The 13,427-nt window shown below is 59.3% G+C and overlaps 2 protein-coding genes across 5 annotated transcripts; both read left to right on the forward strand.

The window, feature by feature from the left end:
- The first annotated feature begins 1,935 nt into the window (after positions 1–1,935).
- DSN1 (DSN1 component of MIS12 kinetochore complex) lies at positions 1,936–7,788 on the forward strand. Its single transcript, XM_069881610.1, has 11 exons — positions 1,936–2,018; positions 3,034–3,079; positions 4,501–4,848; positions 5,031–5,104; positions 5,285–5,357; positions 5,866–5,953; positions 6,167–6,226; positions 6,369–6,440; positions 6,518–6,665; positions 7,475–7,562; positions 7,650–7,788. The coding sequence occupies exons 1-11, from the start codon at positions 1,977–1,979 to the stop codon at positions 7,718–7,720; spliced, it is 1,110 nt and encodes a 369-aa protein (XP_069737711.1). The 5' UTR covers positions 1,936–1,976; the 3' UTR covers positions 7,721–7,788.
- A 47-nt stretch (positions 7,789–7,835) lies between these two features.
- Positions 7,836–12,712, forward strand: MVB12A (multivesicular body subunit 12A). Of its 4 annotated transcripts, none has more exons than XM_069881608.1 (9): positions 7,836–7,981; positions 8,068–8,163; positions 10,373–10,463; positions 10,579–10,705; positions 10,782–10,880; positions 10,998–11,074; positions 12,180–12,244; positions 12,322–12,372; positions 12,500–12,712. In XM_069881608.1, the coding sequence occupies exons 1-9, from the start codon at positions 7,898–7,900 to the stop codon at positions 12,560–12,562; spliced, it is 753 nt and encodes a 250-aa protein (XP_069737709.1). In that variant the 5' UTR covers positions 7,836–7,897; the 3' UTR covers positions 12,563–12,712. The 4 variants fall into 4 exon arrangements, with proteins under 4 accessions (XP_069737709.1, XP_069737707.1, XP_069737706.1 ...); XM_069881606.1 differs by lacking the exons at positions 7,836–7,981; positions 8,068–8,163 and adding exons at positions 8,188–8,486; positions 8,912–10,265 and having other exon boundaries at positions 10,337–10,463; XM_069881607.1 differs by lacking the exons at positions 7,836–7,981; positions 8,068–8,163 and adding exons at positions 8,189–9,815; positions 9,855–10,265 and having other exon boundaries at positions 10,337–10,463.
- The last annotated feature ends 715 nt before the right edge of the window (positions 12,713–13,427 follow it).

Genomic DNA, 13,427 nt, shown 5'->3' on the forward strand with positions numbered 1-13,427 from the left:
GGAAAGGGCATGAGGTGGATTTTCAGCTTCCTCTGGCTCTCTTAAGATAAGCAATTCCATCCATTCGTTTATAAACCTGCAGTCCTTGACTCCCTACGCCATAATTCTAATTGAACATCTAGTGAAAACGAAGAACAACACCACAACCCACGTGAATTTCATGCATCATCAGTTTTTGTATGTTAACACAGAGTCCACCCCTTTCAATTATTATCAAAGATAATAAACTTCCAAAGTTTGGGGGTTTTTTTCCTTCTTTTTTTTTTCAGTTTTCCTGGGGAAGTGGTTGAGGGGGAGCCAGGGTCTCCCTGGAGGACGGGCAAAAAGGTGGGAAACCCTGAGGCTTGAGGAAGATTCTTGGTTTCCTGTGGCTCTTTTAAGATGACCAATTCCATCCATTCGTTTATAAAGCTGCAGTCCTTCGCTTCTTGACATGTAATTCTGATTTCACAGCTAGAGAAAAACAACCCCACGTGAATTCCATGGATAATCAACTTTTTCTGTGTTAACGCGAAGTCCACCATTTCCAGTAGAGACGATTATCAAAGATAATAAACTTCCAAAGCCTTTTTTTTTCCCTTTTTCCTCTCAGTTTGCCTGGGGGAAGGCTTGTGGGGGGAAGGCAGAGGCTTCTTGAGGGTAGGGGGGGAAAGCAGGAACACCTCAGGGCCTGAGGCAGCTTTTCAGCTTCAACACCGAGTCCACCATTTTCAAGCAAGGTTATTTTCAAGCAAGGTTTTAAAAAGGGACGCGAGAAGCTCTAGAAGGGTCTGGGGGCCTTTAGAAGGGCTCTGGGGGGCTCTAGAGGGGTCTGGGGGGCTTTAGAATGGTCCAGATGGGCTCTAGAAGGGTCTGGGGGCTTTTAGAAGGGACGTGAGAAGCTCTAGAAGGGTCTTGGGGCTTTTAGAAGGGACATGAGAAGCTCTAGAAGGGTCTGGGGGCTTTTAGAAGGGCTCTGGGGGGCTCTAGAGGGGTCTGGGGGCTTTTAGAAGGGCTCTGGGGGGCTCTAGAAGGGTCTGGGGTCTTTTAGAAGGGACGTGAGAAGCTCTAGAAGGGTCTGGGAGCCTTTAGAAGGGCCCTGGGGGGCTCTAGAAGGGTCTGGGGGCTTTTAGAAGGGACGTGAGAAGCTCTAGAAGGGTCTGGGGGCTTTTAGAAGGGACGTGAGAAGCTCTAGAAGGGTCTGGGGGCTTTTAGAAGGGCTCTGGGGGGCTCTAGAAGGGTCTGGGGGCTTTTAGAAGGGACGTGAGAAGCTCTAGAAGGGTCTGGGGGCCTTTAGAAGGGCTCTGGGGGGCTCTAGAAGGGTCTGGGGGCTTTTAGAAGGGACGTGAGAAGCTCTAGAAGGGTCTGGGGGCCTTTAGAATGGTCCAGATGGGCTCTAGAAGGGTCTTGGCGCTTTCAGAAAGGCCCTGGGGGGCTCTAGAAGGGTCTGGGGGCTTTTAGAAGGGACGTGAGAAGCTCTAGAAGGGTCTGGGGGCCTTTAGAAGGGCTCTGGGGGGCTCTAGAATTGTCTGAGAAGATAATAAACTTCTAGAATAATTGTCTAGAATATAATAAACTTCTAAAGTACTTCTTTTTCCTTTTTTTCCCCCCTGTTTTCTTGGGGGAAAGCCTGAGGGGCAAGGAACGTTCTCAGCTTCCTTGGGCTCTTTTAGAATGACCAATTCTGTTGAAAAAAGGAAAACAACAATTAAAAAAAATTGGAATTCCAGCATAAATGGGTTTTGTGCATTAACACAGAGCCCACCGCTTTTGGTTGAGATTTTTATCAAGGATAGAGCACGTATAAAGGCGTTTTTTCTCATTTTTAATCTCAGTTTTCTCGGGGGGGGGGTGTATAAAAAATGGTGGCGACCCCTGAGGGGAGGGGAAAAGGGCGGGAAACCCTGAGGGGAGGGGAAAAGGGCGGGAAACCCTGAGGGGAAAAAGGGCGGGAAACGCCCCTTCCCGGCGTGCCCCGCGGCCGCTGAGGGGCTGTCATGGCGGCGCTCGAGGAGGGGCCCCGCGGGCCAGGGGAGGAGGTGAGCGCTGGAAAGGGTTGAGAAGGGGCCCGGCTGAGCTGCTGGGGAGGCGAGGAGGGGCTCGCCGGCAGCCCCCGTCATGGTTTCTTGGATGTAGCCTTCTTGGGCTCCTTTGAGGCGGAGCATTCTGCTGAGGAAGCTGTCGGCTTGTGGGAGGGGGAGGCGCGGCCTCTCCCGGGTGGGGAGCTGGTTAGGTGGCCGAGCCCAGAGAGCTGAGGTCGGGGGAGTTAACTCCAGCGGGAGGCCGGTCACAAGCGGTGTCCCCAGGGCTGGGTCCGGCCCTGTGCAGCATCTTTATCAAAGACCTGGATGAGGGGATCAAATGCCCCCTCAGCAAGTTCGCAGGAGACACTAAGCTGGGAGGAGGTGTGGATCTGCTGGGGGTCGGGAGGCTCCACATGGATCTGGACAGGCTGGAGCGCTGGGATGAGACCGATGGCATCAGGGTTAACGAGGCCAAATGGCGGGTCCTGCCCTTGGGGCACAACGACCCTGGGCAGCTCCAGCCTAGGAGAAGCCTGGCTGGAAAGGGCCTGGAGGAGAAGGACCTGGGGGGTTGGTGGAACACGAGGATGTGGAGGCTCTGGAGCGAGTGCAGAGAAGAGCAACGAAGCTGGGGAGGGGGCTGGAGAAGAAGAGGAGCGGCTGAGAGAACTGGGGGGGTTCAGCCTGGAGAAGAGGAGCCTGAGGGGAGACCTCCTTGCTCTTTCCCTGCAAGGAGCTTGTGGAGAGGAGGGAGCTGGGCTCTTCTCCCCAGGGCCAGGGGCCAGGCCGAGAGGGAACGGCCTCAAGCTCCACCAGGGGAGGCTCCGCATGGACAGCAGGATGAAATCTTTCCTGGAAAGGGTCCCTGGGCCCGGGAACAGGGAGGGGGTTGAGTCCCCTGCCCTGGAGGGGTTTAAGGGACAGGTGGACGAGGTGCTGAGGGACATGGGTTAGTGGTTGATAGGAATGGGTGGACTCGATGATCCTGGAGTTCTTTTCCAACCTGATGTTTCTATGATTTTTCCTTCAGAGTTCTCCCCGTGGAGCCCACGCTGCGGCCAAAGGTGCCGTGTCAGGTAAGGGGGGTTGGGGGGGAAGGGAGAAGGAAAGGGGTGTCCGGTAACAAGCCAGGAACCTTGGGATTGTTCCTGAGATGGAATGGAGCGTGGGCTGGAGGGTGGGAAGGGTCTGCAGAGGGATGGGGACAGGCTGGATCCACGGAGGGAGGGCAGGAAGGATCTAGAGAGGGATCAGGAGAGGCTGGATCCACGGATAGAGGGCAGGAAGGATCTAGAGAGGGATCAGGAGAGGCTGGATCCACGGATAGAGGGCAGGAAGGATCTAGAGAGGGATCAGGAGAGGCTGGATCCGTGGATGGAGGGCAGGAAGGATCTAGAGAGGGATCAGGAGAGGCTGGATCCGTGGATGGAGGGCAGGAAGGATCTAGAGAGGGATCAGGAGAGGCTGGATCCGTGGATGGAGGGCAGGAAGGATCTAGAGAGGGATCAGGAGAGGCTGGATCCATGGCTGGAGGGCAGGAAGGATCTAGAGAGGGATCGGGCCAGGCTGGATCCATGGATGGAGGGCAGGAAGGATCTAGAGAGGGATCAGGAGAGGCTGGATCCATGGCTGGAGGGCAGGAAGGATCTAGAGAGGGATCAGGAGAGGCTGGATCCATGGCTGGAGGGCAGGAAGGATCTAGAGAGGGATCAGGAGAGGCTGGATCCATGGATGGAGGGCAGGAAGGATCTAGAGAGGGATCAGGAGAGGCTGGATCCATGGATGGAGGGCAGGAAGGATCTAGAGAGGGATCAGGAGAGGCTGGACCCATGGCTGGAGGGCAGGAAGGATCTAGAGAGGGATCAGGAGAGGCTGGATCCATGGATGGAGGGCAGGAAGGATCTAGAGAGGGATCAGGAGAGGCTGGATCCATGGATGGAGGGCAGGAAGGATCTAGAGAGGGATCAGGAGAGGCTGGATCCATGGATGGAGGGCAGGAAGGATCTAGAGAGGGATCAGGAGAGGCTGGATCCATGGATGGAGGGCAGGAAGGATCTAGAGAGGGATCAGGAGAGGCTGGACCCATGGCTGGAGGGCAGGAAGGATCTAGAGAGGGATCAGGCCAGGCTGGATCCATGGCTGGAGGGCAGGAAGTATCTAGAGAGGGATCAGGCCAGGCTGGATCCACGGATGGAGAGCAGGAAGGATCTAGAGAGGGATCAGGCCAGGCTGGATCCATGGCTGGAGGGCAGGAAGGATCTAGAGAGGGATCAGGCCAGGCTGGATCCACGGAGGGAGGGCAGGAAGGATCCATGGGCTTCCAGAAGAAGGAGTTGGAAGGGAGAAGCAGAGGCAGTGTGAGTCTGGGGAAGCTGCAGAGCATCGATGCAGCCGTTGCTTCCTCCAGGCTGGAAAGCAAAGCCCAGAAACCAGGTTTAGTGCCCCTGAATCCGTGGGAGATGCCCTTTCATCTCTGTTTATCGTCTGGTTTTCTCAGATCCTGACCAAGGAGGGAAGGAGGTGGATCCTGAGCAAGTGCAGAAGCTACCTGACGTCACTGCTGTGAGCAAAAAGATCGTTAGTCCCCCTGCAACGACCGGAGCGACTCGGAGGAGAAGATCCCAGCAGAGTCCCGGCCTCAGGAAGAGCCCCTCCGGCCCTAGTCCCGTGAGGATTTCTCCCTGGAGAAGCAATTCCGGGAACGACCGCAGCCTGAGCTCCTTTAACTTCTCGCCGAGACTGTTGGCCCCCACTCCTCGATCCAAACGTCGCTCCTGGTGTCGTTCCAGCCTGAAGGGGACCAAGCGCCGAAAATCCCTCCCTCCCGTGCACCAGGACGTCACCGGTGTGTGCTCCACGTCCTCCCTCTGTTGCGCTCCGAGCCTGTTTTCTCCTTAGAAACTCGTTTTCTCCCTCTTTTCCCCGCTCTATCCATCTCCTCGCTTTCAGTCCTTTCGGAATGGTTCAGCCGCTTGCAGCCTGGTAGGAATTGAACTGTTCCTGAACAATCCTGTTCCCATTTTTCAGAATTGTGCAAATCCATCAGCCTGGAGCTGCCGGAGACGGACAGGCTTTCCATGCTGCTGTTATCCAGCTTCCAGGTATGAGCCGCTCCCTTAAAATGAAGTTATTTTCCTTTCTTCTGCCACTTAACAGAAAGAATTTGCGTGACAGCGAGGGAGCTGGGGCAGGAGGGATTCCGTTCTCCGTCTGGAACGGATCCTCTGCCTTTCCCAACACCTCCGGAAAAGCTGCCAAGACCTTTCCTATCTCCCTTTTAGTTTTCCGCGCAGAAGTTTGAACACGTCTTGAAGGAAACCGATGGCTTTAGCCCCGAGGCGTTCAGAGCTAACGGTGAGTTGCTCCGCGTGCATCCAGGGTGATCCCGAGTGTAAAATATGGCTCCTTCCCCAAATCCAGCTGCTTCCAGAGGGGTGGGAGCAGCCACAAGTTCTGTGCGCGGCGACAGCTGCTGGGATGGAAGAAATGAACACGTTGGAAGTGAAATGGGGACACAGGGACGAGGAGTTTCATTAGAATCAGCGCATGGAATCACTGGAGAGCCTTCCAACTAGGATTTGGGAGTCCTGGGGTGCATGGGGAGCAGGCCAGGGGGGTTCTTCTCCCTCTCTGCTTGGCCCTAGAGAGGCTCCAGCTGGAATCTGGGGCCGGCTCTGAGCTTCCCGGCTCCAGAAGGAGCAGGAATCACTGGAGAGAGGCCAGTGGGGGGCACGGAGATGAGGAAGGGCTGGAGGAAAGGCCAGGGGAGATGGAGATGGAGATGGATCCTGGTCGTGCTGCTCCGTATCCAAGTCGCTGGGAGCAGGAGGTTTATCCCGGCGCGGTTTCCCTGTGCCCTCAGTGCGCTCTGTCGCGGAGGACCTGAAGCGATACGTGCAGAAGCTAAAACTGGATGGAACGCTCAAGAGCTGCGTGGAAGATCCCAACGGGTAGGGAATCTCCAAACGCGGAACGCAGCTGCATTTTTTGGGGGGAAGGGGGATCCTTTACAGCCTGCCCAGCCCCTAAATCCCTAAAGACATCCCTGTGGCTCTAGTTTTTCTGGAATTCTGAGCCTTCGCAGTGCGTCAGCGCTGAGCAGAACCCCGTGCGATGCTGTGAGGGGCGGATCCGTATCCCTGTATCCCGTGTCTCCGCTTTAGGATGTTGCTGGACTCTGCTTTGGATGAATCGGTGGCGCAGATTAAGGAATATATCGCCAGGTAAGGCCGGCTGCAGCTCCTGACACCCTTTCCTCAGGGGGATTTGGGGAATATTTAATGGTTTTGAGGCGTTTTTCCTGCGCTGTCACTGAGCTTTGCACAGGGAGCGCTCGGATACCTGCTCTCTCTTCCCGTTCCACAGGTTCGCAGCCGAATCGCAGTCCTGGGATCAGCTCCTGCAGCGCTACCAGGCCGGAGCTGAAGAGAGAGCCAGGTGGGGATCGTTCCCCGTGGGGTGTTGGGAAGGAACTTCGGGCTGATGCCGAGGGATCCGCGCGCTCTGTTCCGCAGGCAGCTGGAGGAAAGCCGCGAGAAGAGGGGGCAGGCGGCGCCCCACGATTTCCTGCAGACCTCGCAGGCCGCAGTCCTCGGCACCAAACCCAACTACCAGCAGGTCCTGGACGACCAGGGCGAGGTCTTGAGCTGCATGGAGCTCGTGGTGAGTTGGAAACCATCCCGTTTCCAGGGCGGAGCGGGGGATTTTTCCATCCGGATCAGTGCTGTTTAACGTCTTTGTTGGAAACACGGAGAGAGGGAACCCTCAGCGAGGTCGCGGATGGCACCGAGCTTTGTCGAGGACGGGCTGAGAGAGTTGGGAAGGGTTGGATTCCAGGATCCAGTGGGTCCTTTCCAACCTAGCGACTCTGTGAACGCACCGGAGAGAAGGAATCCAGAGGGACGTGGAGAGATGGGATCGTGTAAACGGCATGAAGTTCAACAAGACCAAGTGCAACGTCCTGCAGGATTTGGGACAGTCCCAAATCGAGGCTGAGCGGAGAATGGAGTGGGAGCAGCCCCGAGAAGGACTCGCAGGAGGAGAAGATCAGCAGGAGGCATCAAAGAGCACTTGCAGCCCAGAAAGCAAACGGGATCCTGGGCTGCAGCCGAAGCTGTGGGGCCAGCAGGGCGAGGGAGGGGATCCTGCCCCTCTGCGGAGACCAAACCTGGATCCTCAGCTCAGGGAGGACACGGAGCTGGGGGAGCAAGGCCCGAGGAGGCCACAGAGATGATCTGAGAGCTGGAGAACCTCCCATCCGAGGACAAAGCTGGGAGAGTTGGGGTCGTGCAGCCTGGAGAAAGCTCTGGGGAGACCTGAGAGCAGCTTCTCGTATGGGAAGAGGCGTCCAGGGAAGCTGGGGAGGGGCTCTAGGATGAGGGAGGGCAGGGATGGGATGAAGTGGGATGGTTTTGAGCTGCAAGACGGGAGCTTGAGATGGGAAATTAGGAAGGAATATTTTGATTTTGCAGCTGGACGAGCTCCAGCAGGCGGTGCGGCTGCTGCAGGCCTTCAGCGAGGACAGCCGGCTCTACCTGCAGCGCCTCTCGGAACAGCTCGGTGAGCGAGAAACCCCTCGGTGGCGGGGAATAAAACCTCCCCCGGGCTCATTAACGAGGATTAACGAGCGTTTTCCCTCCCCTCCAGCCTCCAGGACCTTCCGGCGGCTGGAGAACTCCCCCGTGCGCAAGCTGCTCGCCGCTCCGCCCGAGGCCTGAGGGGCTGGGGGCTGCGGCCGCGCCGCTGCGGGCAATAAACGCGATGAGTCCGCGCTTCCGCCTCGCAACGCGCCCCACGGCCTCGGTCTCCGCGCGTTGGTCGCCGCTCGCGTCGCTCAGGCTGCAAGCCAATCGCCGCCCCATGGCTCCGGCACTTCCCGGTTGGACGCGGCAGCCATGGCGGCGGCGGCGGAGGGGGCTCCGCTCACCGGAATCGGCTTGGCTCTGGGCCTCGCGGCCGTTCCCGCAGGCTGGAGCGCGGTAGGCGCGGCGGCAGAGCTCCCTCCTGCCCGGTTCCGCCATCTGGTTCCGGTTCCGCGCCGGCCTGACGCTCCCTGTGCCCGCAGATCACGGCGACCGCCGAGGGCGCAGCGGCCGGCCTGGCCAAGGGCTTCGGCCACAAGGGCACCGGCTACCTGTGCGTGAGAACCGGAGGAGCCCAGGTGTGGGGAAACGGGGGGCGGGGGGCCCAGGCCGGTACCGTGCGCCTGAGCCAGTAACGAGGGCCCATCCCGGTACTGAGGTCCTGAGCCAGTAACGAGGGCCCATCCCGGTACCGAGGTCCTGAGCCAGTAACGAGGGCCCATCCTGGTACCGAGGTCCTGAGTCAGTAACGAGGGCCCGTCCTGGTACCACGGCCCCCGTCCTGCTACAGGGTCTCCATCCCAGTACCAAGTTCCTACCCCAATCCTGAGATTCCATCCTGGTTCCGAGGCTCCATCCTAGTCCCAAGGTCCCCATCCCAGTGCCCAGGCCTGGTACCGAGGTCCTGATCCAGTAGCAACTTCTCCATCCCTGCACCACGGCCCCCGTCCTGCTACGGCGTCTCCATCCCAGTACCGAGTTCCCACGCCAATCCTGAGATTCCATTCTGGTTCCGAGGCCCCATCCCAGTTCCGGGGTCCTCGTCCTGGTTCCGAGGCCCCATCCCAGTAACGAGACCCGATCCCAGTATCACCTTCCCCATCCCTGTACCAAGGCCCCCGTCCTGCTATGGGGTCTCCATCCCGGTACCGAATTCTTACCCCAATCCTCAGAGTCCATTCTGGTTCCGAGGCCCCATCCCAGTCCCGGGGTCTTCATCCTGGTTCTGAGGCCCCAGCCCAGTCCTGGGGTCCTCGTCCTGGTTCCGAGGCCCCATCCCAGTAACGAGACCTGATCCCAGTGCCCAGGCCTCATCCCAGTACCGAGGTCCTGATCCAGCAGCAACTCCATCCCTGCACCACGGCCCCCGTCCTGCTACGGGGTCTCCATCCCAGTACCGAGTTCCCACCCCCATCCTGAGATTCCATCCTGGTTCTGAGGCCCCAGCCCAGTAAGGAGGCCCGATCCCAGTGCCCAGGCCTGATCCAGTATCAACTTCTCCATCCCTGTACCAAGGTTCCCATCTTGCTACGGGGTCTCCATCCCAGTACCGAGTTCCCACCCCAATCCTGAGATTCCATCCTGGTTCCGAGGCCCCATCCCAGTCCCAAGGTCCCCATCCCAGTGCCCAGGCCTAGTACTGAGGTCCTGATCCAGTAGCAACTTCTCCATCCCTGCACCACGGCCCCCGTCCTGCTACGGGGTCTCCATCCCAGTACCAAGTTCCTACCCCAATACTGAGATTCCATTCTGGTTCCGAGGCCCCATCCCAGTAACGAGGCCCAATCCCAGTGCCCAGGCCTCATCCCAGTACCGAGGTTCTGATCCAGCAGCAACTTCATCCCTGCACCACGGCCCCCGCCCTGCTACGGGGTCTCCATCCCAGTACCGAGTCCCCACCCCAATCCTGAGGTTCCATCCTGGTTCCGAGGCCCCAGCCCAGTAACAAGCCCCAATCCCAGTGCCCAGGCCTGATCCAGTATCACCTTCTCCATCCCTGCACCAAGGCCCCCGTCCTGCTATGGGGTCTCCATCCCGGTACCGAATTCTTACCCCAATCCTGAGATCCTGTCCTGGTTCCGAGGCCTCATCCCAGTCCCAGGGTCCCTGTCCCAGTCCCGGGGTCCTTGTCCTGGTTCCGAGGCCCCATCCCAGTCCCAGGGTCCCCATCCCAGTCCCCAGTCCCCGTCCTGGTTCCGAGGCCCCATCCCAGTCTCCAGTCCCCATCCCAGTCCCCAGTCCCCGTCCTGGTTCCGAGGCCCCATCCCAGTCCCAGGGTCCCCATCCCAGTCCCCAGTCCCCGTCCTGGTTCCAAGGCCCCATCCCAGTCTCCAGTCCCCATCCCAGTCCCCAGTCCCCGTCCTGGTTCCGAGGCCCCATCCCAGTCCCGGGGTCCCCATCCCAGTCCCCAGTCCCCATCCTGGTTCCGAGGCCCCATCCCAGTCCCCAGTCCCCGTCCTGGTTCCAAGGCCCCATCCCAGTCTCCAGTCCCCATCCCAGTCCCCAGTCCCCGTCCTGGTTCCGAGGCCCCATCCCAGTCCCGGGGTCCCCATCCCAGTCCCCAGTCCCCATCCTGGTTCCGAGGCCCCATCCCAGTCCCCAGTCCCCGTCCTGGTTCCAAGGCCTCATCCCAGTCCCAGGGTCCCCATCCCAGTCCCAGGGTCCCCATCCCAGTCCCGGGGTCCCCATCCCAGTCCCCAGTCCCCGTCCTGGTTCCGAGGCCCCATCCCAGTGCCGGGGTCCCCATCCCAGTCCCCGTCCCGGTTCCGAGGTCCCCGTCCCATCCAGGTGGCTCCGGTGGTCACCGACGTTCAGGTGCTGAGCGACCGGAGCCCCCATCCTTCCGGCTACACCCGCGCTCCGGAGTTCCCAGAGCCCCGTAAGTACCCGACGCAGGAACCGCTCCCCCGAGACAGCGGGAAGTGACCCCCAGCACCCCCTTCCCTGCTTCCCAGCCCTCGCTTCCTGCTCCTTCTCCCATTTTCCCTCCGCAGGCGCCGCCGTTTCCCGGAAGAAGCGAATCTACGTGAGGCTGCAGCCGCGAGAAGCTGCCGCCACGGCCGTGTTCGACGTCCAGCTCAGCGCCAAGAGCAGCGCTCTCCCCCTCTACATGAAAATCGGGTAGGGGGGGGCCCTTCCTGCACCCCCTGCTCCCTCTTTTTACTCCCCCCAAACTCCCTTTGGATTCTTTCCGCAGGGAAATCGGAGGCTTTGCCCTCTGGTGTAAGAAGGGGCCTCTCTCCGAGCCGCTCAGCCTGCAGCAGCTCTCGCTCCGCGCTCCGGCCTCGCCCCAGGGGTACGTAGGAGCCGAGGCGTATTCCCCGGAATAATCCACGAGTGGGAATAAACCCCGCTTCGCTTTCCCTGGCCCCGGCGCTCGTTACCAGCCGCCGATTAATTGTGATCGCTGCAGGGCACCCGCTGCTCCCACCAGCCCGAAACGAGCGCCCGGAGCCCTGCACGACGCCGGCAGCATCTACGGCCTCTCGGGTAAAGAAACCTTCATCCCTCAGGAATCGGAGGCGGCACCGAGCAAGCCCACGGGGGGTTAAGGGGTCCTTTAAAACCAAAAAAATGGGCTCACAGACCCCATAGACTGGAATTGGTTTAGAGGAGGGGGGTCCGAAGGCTTCTCCCCCATCCTGGGAGTTATTCCTTGTTGGGGTGAGGCCGTCCCTCAGATCCTGAGTTCAGGTTTGAGCCCCTCACGCCAAGAGGGGCTGGAGAACAGCTGGAGAAGAAGGGGAACGGAGCTGGGAAGGGTTTGGAGAAGGGGAACGGAGCTGGAGAAGGGTCTGGAGAAGGGGAACGGAGCTGGAGAAGGGTTTGGAGAAGAGAAATGGAGCTGGGGAAGGGTTTGGAGAAGGAGAACGGATCTGAGAAGGGTCTGGAGAAGGGGAACAGAGCTGGGAAGGGTCTGGAGAAGGGGAACAGAGCTGGGAAGGGTCTGGAGAAGGGGAACAGAGCTGGGAAGGGTCTGGAGAAGGGGAGCGGAGCTGGAGAAGGGTCTGGAGAAGGAGAACGGAGCTAAGAAGCGTCTGGAGAAGGAGAATGGAACTGAGAAGGGTCTGGAGAAGGGGAACGGAGCTGGGGAAGGGAGTTCTTGTGGCAGCTGAGGAACCTGGGGGTGTTTATCCTGGAGAAGAGGAGGCTGAGGGGAGACCTCATCGCTCCGAGCGGCTCCAGGAAGGAGGTTGTGGCGAGGTGGGTGCTGGGCTCTTCTCCCAAGGAACAAGCGATGGGATGAGAGGAAACGGCCTCAAGTTGCGCCAGGGGAGGTTTAGGTTGGATATCGGGGAAGATTCCTTCATGGAAAGGGTCGCTGAGCCTTGGAAGCAGCTCCCAGGGAGCCCCAGGGTGATTCTCCATCCCTGCAGGGGCTCGGCGCACGCTGGGGACGAGGTTTGGAGGTGCTGGGGTGATGATCGGACTAAACGAGCTTGGAGGACTTTCCTAACCCCAGTGATTCCCCAATTAAATCCATCCCTGACGAAGCTCCGGCTCCGAGCTGTCCCCTTCCACTCAGCTCCCTCGGGCGGCGATTAATTACTCGGCTCCTCGCTCTCCCTAATTGCCTCTCTCGCTCCATTTCCAGCCATGGACGGCGTCCCTTTCGCCCTGCACCCCCGATTTGAGAGCAGGCTCGGTCCTAGCAGCACCGTGAGTTGCCCTGGGCTTCCCCCTCCTCCATCCTCCCTCCGGACCATCCCTAACTCCGAATTTTTTCTCTTTCCTAGGCTCTCCTCACCGACCTGACCGTGAAGTCGCTTGCAGACATCGAGAGAGAGGTGAGCGAGCTCGGCTGCTTTGCTCCTGCGCCTCTTTCGGGGCCGCGAGCCGGCGCGTTTCGACTTTCCCCCATCCCAGAATCCCGACTGGATGATCTTTTCGAACCATAAATCGTTTTGTTCCCAGTACCATTACGCTTTCGTAGTGGAGAGAACGGCCGCCGCTCGGCTCCCTCCCAGCGTTTGTTAGCGGCAGAACCTACCCCGAGGGTGGAAACTGCAGCTGGGCTGGGCTCCCCCCTCTTTTCCTTGATGGAATTCCACGGTGCCTCAAGAAATCCCAACAAAAACGCTTCCAGGAATCGCTTCAGGCAAAAAAAAATAAATGTATTTCTCTTCTCGCCTGCCTCGAAAGGGGGTTGAAAAGACCAGGGTGGCAGGACGGCAGCTCACGCTACAGGAGCTCTGGCAGTGGCGGAGCCTTCGAGGGCTCGGCTGGGACCCTGAGGAACCCTCTAGAACCCCCTGAGACCCCTTTAGGGTCTTCTTGGACCCTTCTAGGACCCCAGGAACCCTCTAGAACCCCCTGGGACCCCTTTAGGGCCTTCTAGGACCCTTCTAGGACCCCAAGGAACCCTCTAGAACCCCCTGGGACCCCTTTAGGGCCTTCTAGGACCTCCACGAACTCTCTAGACCCCCCAAGGACCGCTTTAGGGTCTTCTTGGACCCTTCTAGGACCCCGAGGAACCCCCTGAGAACCCTTTAGGACCTTCTGGGACCCCCAAAAAACCCTCTAGAACCCCCTGGGACCCCTTTAGGGCCTTCTAGGACCCCCAAGAACCCTCTAGAACCCCCTGGGACCCCTTTAGGGTCTTCTAGGACCCTTCTAGGACCCCAAGGAACCCTCTAGAACCCCCTGGGACTCCTTTAGGACCTCTCTAGGACCCCCAAGAACCCTCTAGAGCCTCCTGGGACCCCTTTAGGACCTTCAAGGACCCTTCTAGGCCCCCAGGAACCCTCTAGAACCCCCTGGGACCCCTTTAGGACCTTCTGGGACACCCAAAAAACCCTCTAGAGCCCCCTGGGAACCCTTTAGGACCTTCAAGGACCTTTCT

The sequence above is a fragment of the Phaenicophaeus curvirostris genome, unplaced genomic scaffold, assembly GCF_032191515.1.
Source record: "Phaenicophaeus curvirostris isolate KB17595 unplaced genomic scaffold, BPBGC_Pcur_1.0 scaffold_51, whole genome shotgun sequence".
Classification (NCBI taxonomy): Eukaryota; Metazoa; Chordata; class Aves; order Cuculiformes; family Cuculidae; genus Phaenicophaeus; species Phaenicophaeus curvirostris.

Excerpts from the sequence above, each read along its gene's own strand:
- DSN1 (XM_069881610.1), top strand. The coding sequence starts at position 1,977 with ATGGCGGCGCTCGAGGAGGGGCCCCGCGGGCCAGGGGAGGAG. Across the intron at positions 5,954-6,166 it reads TGCGTGGAAGATCCCAACGG|GATGTTGCTGGACTCTGCTT; the intron begins GTAGGGAATCTC and ends TCTCCGCTTTAG. Across the intron at positions 6,666-7,474 it reads TGAGCTGCATGGAGCTCGTG|CTGGACGAGCTCCAGCAGGC; the intron begins GTGAGTTGGAAA and ends TTGATTTTGCAG.
- MVB12A (XM_069881605.1), top strand. The coding sequence starts at position 9,606 with ATGGGGTCTCCATCCCGGTACCGAATTCTTACCCCAATCCTGAGATCC. Across the intron at positions 10,266-10,336 it reads GTCCCCATCCCAGTCCCGGG|TCCCCGTCCCGGTTCCGAGG; the intron begins GTCCCCATCCCA and ends TCCCCATCCCAG. Across the intron at positions 12,373-12,499 it reads TTGCAGACATCGAGAGAGAG|TACCATTACGCTTTCGTAGT; the intron begins GTGAGCGAGCTC and ends TTTTGTTCCCAG.